General features: G+C 45.5%; 1 protein-coding gene across 2 annotated transcripts in view; it reads left to right on the top strand.

Moving 5' to 3' along the window:
* The window catches only part of TOM1L2 (target of myb1-like 2 (chicken)), a 58,374-nt gene that overhangs the window by 14,724 nt on the left and 37,452 nt on the right, over positions 1–6,198 (top strand). For both annotated transcript variants that reach the window (XM_009321406.1, XM_009321405.1), the window contains exons 2-3: positions 4,240–4,324; positions 5,590–5,668. In XM_009321406.1, coding sequence (XP_009319681.1) covers positions 4,287–4,324; positions 5,590–5,668 — 117 coding nt within the window. In that variant the 5' untranslated portion in view covers positions 4,240–4,286. The remainder of the gene's footprint in view (positions 1–4,239; positions 4,325–5,589; positions 5,669–6,198) is intronic.

Here is a 6,198-nt window from a genome sequence, read left to right as displayed (position 1 = left end):
GACCATCCCTGCCCTGCCCTGCACAGCCTGTTTATTACGTGGTGGTTTCACATGCATTTCTGACTTGATTTCCTTGTGGTGACATCTCTCAGGTCGGAGCAGGTTGCTTGGGAAGAGGCTTGGCTGGGGGGGTGTGCACAGAGGCTGTTTACACTGTGAACTTTACGCTGCTGAGCAGCGCCTTCTGAATGCCATAAAATGTACACGATTTCAGTATGAGCAGGGAAATACTGATATTGCCGTTTGGCAGAGTGTGGAAACGCGGCCACAGGAGTTCGATCTCAGAGGGAAGGTGTGAATGAAAAAATAGCACAATTTTTTTCTCCTTTCATTTGCAGACTAGAGATAAGCTAATGCTTGCATGTGCATATGCAGTGTCCAAGGGCTGCAGCGTGTCAGGCGTGGAGTGCCAGATTGTCTTTCTTCCTACCAGAACATGCTTTAATTCGGGAAACGTGGTGGGAACCGATAGCATCTTGTTTCTGAGAGGGACTTTCTGATAATCTCACTGGTGGTGTCGTGTCTCCGTGTGAGACACTAACTCCTGGCCCCTGCTGCGCTGACGAAGGCGGCAATAACACAGCACTCAGAGTTGCTCTCGGGGCAGAAGCTGTGCAAGGCACCCTTGGCACCCAGGCTGGGAGTTGCCAGCCCTTTTGTGAGGCAATTAAACTGTACCATAAACTCCTCAGTTCAGTGAGGGGAGGGGCAGGAAGGACTCCTACTCATTGCCTTTTTCCTTGTCTAATTTAACATTTACATCTATGTCACCCTGGAATCCTTTGGTCATGTTCCAGAGTCCTTGTGTGAACTAGTGCCATTTAGATGCCTTCTAATGAGGCTGAAAGAGATTGACGAACTGGTGACTTTTTTTAAAGGGTATTTGCATGATTTGCATGCCATTCCTTCACAGTTCTGTGATAGCTTCCAAAATCTGTTTAATCTTGTCAGTGGCATCTATTTGCTGTTTGAGGAGGAGCCTCAGAGAGATGCATGGCTTCCAAAATGTTCAATAAATACTGGACTGGTTACTCAGTATTTTTAATTTACTGCATTTTGGATATGTTGGGCGGGGATGCTCTTGCGCGTGAGTGCAGGCAGAGCTATTTCACCAGAAATCCAGAACTACGACCTGCTGCATTTTGGTTCTGGAAGAGATCTACAGGCTTTTAATTCATTGCAGCGTAATACTGTTCTTCAAACAAATCACACACAAGCCCGTATGCCTTCTCTGCAGTCAGTTAACTCCTTTGTAACAGTTGAGAGAGCACTGCAGCAGCAAATCTGGGTCACACACCCTACAAAGGACAAACGACTACAGATGACAAGAGCTTGTGTGCTCTCTGTCGCTGAAGAAGAGACTAAAATTAGCTTCCGACTCTTATTCAAATTAAAAATTACCCAAGGGGAAAAGAACTAATTCTTAAAAAGACAACTGTTATGTCTTAAACCCACACAGTCTCAACCACGTATTACTCCAACTAAAGAACAGAAATGCAAAAATAAAAAGGCGGTAACCAAACTTTCTGGGAGAAAGGGGATTTCGTTTTCCCTAGTGTGTCTCAGAAGGGAAATACGAATGAGGTTATTGGGGACCCCAGACGGGTGTTCCGTGCCACCCTCCATACAGTGCTGCGGCAGCATCTCTTCACTCTACCGTCTCCAAAATATCACAGTTATTAGCTGTGGAGTAGTGCCATACACACGTTTTGTCAAAAGAAACCTTAACTAAATGGGTCTTCCAAGACCAATGAGTGAATTGGCTGCTAGCGCAACTTTGTGCAGGATCAGCATTTTCCACAAGCATTTATAAAAAGGGATAGCAGAACCAGAGAGTAGGAATATTGCTAAGTCGCTGCCTGATGCCAAATGCTGTCAGTAACACACAAATTTGTTACTATAGTTTTAGATTAAGACAACAAATCATACACCCAGATTAAGGAATACCCTCTATTTAAGGCGTAATCTCTCATTTTGCAGCACTGTGCTTATAAATCCTTTGCAGCTTTGGAGATCACCTTCTCCAGCAGAGCAGATGTAGTGATTTTTTTATATCTCTGAATATTAAGGGTTTTTCTCTAACGTTAAATAAAATGTTTTCCTAAGCAACAAGGGCTATATGAAGGTGAAGGCAGATCACATTCTATAGCAATAAAGCCTTATGTACAGTATAAGAACAAAATGCAACTAAAAAAATGATTGTTACAAGTAGCTTTGCACAAAGATGAACTCCTGTATCCCAGAAAACATTAAAGAGCTTTGCCTGCACTCTTCCTTAAGAGACTCCCTGCCTAACATAGCCTGAATGCAGTAAATTAAAAACACTCAACAACCTGTCCAGTATTTATTCGACATTTTGGAAGCCATGCATTTCTCTGAGGCTCCTCCTTAAGCAGAAAGAGTTTTCGTTGCCAAAATGAACTGTACCATGAGATGGTGATGGCTGAAAAAGACCCAGAGGTGAAGACACCACAGCTGGGAATTTTGCAGCCTCCGCTTCCTCCCCGGTGGGTGAGACCCTGTGCAGCGATCTCCATGCCTTGCAGCACTGCCTCTCTGAACGGGAAGCAAGGCCTGAAGAGAATGATCTCCTGTTCCATAATCTCCTTTTCCACGGGGTCCTCTCCATTCTGGAGATAGATGGCTTCTTTTCAGCACTCTCTGCTTGGATTTTGCATGGCTGGCTGGTTTGTCTCAGACTTACGCAATTACTGTCCTTGGTGGAGCTGCTTTAGCCACTATTCTGGTGTAGACAAGTCACTGAAACTTGAATTACCCAGACGCATGGTCTTTCTCCAAATAATGTCCCGTAATTATGGCCTGTGGGCATCTATATCCTCGGTCACAGCGATAGAAATGTTAACGGGAGAAACATCGTTGGTGAACAGAAGAAGAGATGTGTGAAGCCCTTGGAGCCTGGTGTTCTCAAACAAAATCTGCCTTGTTCTGGGGGACAGATTGGGGTCTGATGTAAAGACAGAAGGGTAGTTGGAGAAGATGGTACCTGTGTTTTTGTTTCTGCTTTAAAACGTTTAGAAGGGGTTTTTTTTGTTGTTTATTTTACATTTTAAAAATGCTTTTGTTTACCCTATTTACCTTCCAACATTGGATGCCAGGGATCTGTAGAAAAATCTAGACCAATTTAACGGAGAAGGTCACGTTTGGCTTGAAGGTCCCCTTTTTAGGTGTCTCTGGCGACAGGCTTTACATTCAACTCGATAGCATCTCTGAATGTGGGTAGTGTAACGCAGACAGGGTTTGAATGCTGCAAGTGAGAAGCGTGAAAAATTCAGGGGATGTTCTAGGCACCACTAGACAGAACTGTATTGATTTAGGAGGAAATCCCAAGGAGGAAATAGTTCTTGTCAACTGATTACTTGAAGTTATGGTTATGCTACTCTTGCAGACGTCTATAAATTAAACTGCCAACAGTTGGCATCTGCCGCTGTCACAGTGCTATAGGTCATCCTTCCCGTAGAATTAGTCTGATGCCGGAGTGACTTACTTACCTGCCACGCAAATAGTGAGGGAGCATTTGGGAGTCGGGAGGAAGGTGGATTGTGCTTGGGAGATGTGTACGTAACCCCAGCGTGGAGAGGAGACGGGGGACATAGCGTGGGACAGAGGGAAGCGGTGCCCAGCCCCCTGGCAAGCAGATATTGAGGGACCGCCGTACGGGAGTAAAAGAGTCCCAGGCAAAAAGGGGTGCCCATGAATGATATTGTGACCTGAATTGTCACGTGCTAAATGTTTTCATGTGCTGGTGGGTCTTTCCATTCTGAAATTCTGGACTTCCTTGAATTCTGTCTCCCAAGTTGCTATCTTTCCTCCCTCGACTCATGTGGAGCTATTATCTACTAGAACAGGGAGGAGGTCATGTTGATTTTGGGGGATTTTCCTACCTCATAACTTGCCAGCAATGCCGCATCTGAGAAGTTTAAATTGGAATTAGCTGACATTTTCCTACTCTCCCAGGAATTCAGGAGTCTTTGAAGAACAGCCCATCTATGTGGGCTGAAGGTAGTGAGCTTGAGGGATAATTGACTCTGTCTGGAAACCTCTATGCTGATCCATAAAACCAGGAGGGAAGGTTTGACATTGCTTACAGTCAGTGGGGACTTTTTTTTTCTCCTATCTTTCTTTTACTGGATAGTTTCAGCTCAGAGTAACTGAAGATGGATTGAAGTATAGTACCTAATCAGGAAGATGTGAAAAGGCTTATTTTTCTTTACTTTACAGAAAAGGCCACAGATGGCTCTCTGCAGAGTGAAGACTGGACACTTAACATGGAGATCTGTGACATTATCAACGAGACAGAAGAAGGGTATGTGCTACTTCAGCAAACTCTGGAAGGTTCATGAACACAGTCTTCATCCAGTCATACTCAGCATGTGAGGAGGTGCAGTGAGTCTGGCAGCAGATGCTCATAGTTTCAATGCGGTTTGCATATGAGTTGCTTCGTTTTCCTGCTCCTTAGACATTTCAGAAAACTACTGTATGATGCAGCACTTTCTGTGGTCGGTCTCTGCTTGGGAGGGCTGGCATGAAAAACGTATTGCTGGAGAGGGTACTGAGTTTGTACTTCTGGGGTTCTTGTTTTCAGCAGGTGTATCTCTCGGCAGTGCTGCAATGCTATTAATTTCAGCCATTTGAATGGAGACCTGCTCTGATGCATCTCCTTCAGCATCAGAAAAGCTGTGCTGCTTGCGGTTTGCAGGAGAACTGATCACTGGTCTTATGCCCTGGGCCTTTTTCCGTGTGGCTGTCAATCTTTCGTGCTTGATCAACATCCTGCCTTTTTGGAGGCCTCAGGCATTGCTCTGGTCTTGACTTCTGTGATATCTTGTCGTCCTGGTTTCAGCAGGGATAGAGTTAATTTCCTTCCTAGTAGCTGGTACAGTGCTGTGTTTTGGATTTAGGATGGGAACGGAACTGATAAGGCACCGATGTTTTAGTTGTTGCTAGGTAATGCTTACACTAGCCAAGGACTTTCTAGTTTTCCATGCTCTACCGACTGAGAAGGCTGCAGGTGCACAAGAAGCTGGGAGGGGGCACAGCCAAACTGGCCAGAGGGACATTCCATACCATGGGACGTCATGCTCAGTACATAAACTGGGGGAAAGCTGGCCGGGGGGGGCCGCTGCTCGGGGACTGGCTGGGCATCGGTCGGCGGGTGGTGAGCAACTGTACTAGCCGGACATAAGCATGTGTGTTAACTTCAGATTACTTGACTACAACCAAACTAGGGTCATGTAGAATTACGTGAGGAGACAAGTGTTGTGGTTTAACCTCAGTCGGCAACTAAGCACCACGCAGCCGCTCGCTCACTAATCTCCCCCCCCCCCCCCCGGGGGGGGGGGGAGTGAGCGAGCGGCTGCGTGGTGCTTAGTTGCCGACTGAGGTTAAACCACAACACTTGTCTCCTCACGTAATTCTACATGACCCTAGTTTGGTTGTAGTCAAGTAATCTGAAGTTAACACACATGCTTATGTCCGGCTGTAAATGCTAAAGGATTCCTTTTCCCACGGTATATGGCATGTGAAAAGCATGTCTGAGCTGTCTTTTAAAATGGTGTGTTTCTCCTTCAGTCCAAAGGATGCCATTCGAGCACTGAAGAAGAGGCTGAATGGAAACAAAAATTACAGAGAGGTCATGCTGGCGCTGACGGTGAGTGGGGGCAGGCTGGAATGCCTCAAAAGGGCAGAACCCTCTTCTTTTGTCCTTTTCCTTTTCCTGGCACTCTCTTGAATGTAGACACTATTTGCTTTAACAGCCACTGCTCTGCCCTTTTCTTCTCTCCAATTGCCTCCTCACTTCCTTGGGGAAAGTTGCTGGAAGCTTTGCATAGCGTTTTTCTGACTCAATTGACTTCTGCTTTTTTCTGGGCCCTTATTCATCCCAAGTACTGACTGAGGAAAGTTAAAGTAGCCCAAATGGGTCTGTGTACCCTTTGGGGCTTTCCCTTCTATTTTCATCTCCCTGTGTCCTACTGTTTCTCCACTCCAAGACAACAGCTGTGGGCATATCTGCAAGTGAGGATGATGAACTTGCCATATTTTCAGCTTCATAAGTAGCTGATGTGCAATTTCCCTTGTGAATGGATCTCTGTAGGAGACTCAAATTAATTTATGCTGATCTAATTTCACTCAATAAAGTGTAAATTATATTCTGTGCATTTAGGCAGCACTGCTAAGGTG

Source organism: Pygoscelis adeliae, unplaced genomic scaffold, assembly GCF_000699105.1.
Source record: "Pygoscelis adeliae isolate BGI_AS28 unplaced genomic scaffold, ASM69910v1 Scaffold543, whole genome shotgun sequence".
NCBI classification, from domain to species: domain Eukaryota; kingdom Metazoa; phylum Chordata; class Aves; order Sphenisciformes; family Spheniscidae; genus Pygoscelis; species Pygoscelis adeliae.
The sequence above is the reverse complement of the archived record's forward strand: the minus strand, read 5'-3'. Positions and strand labels throughout refer to the sequence as shown.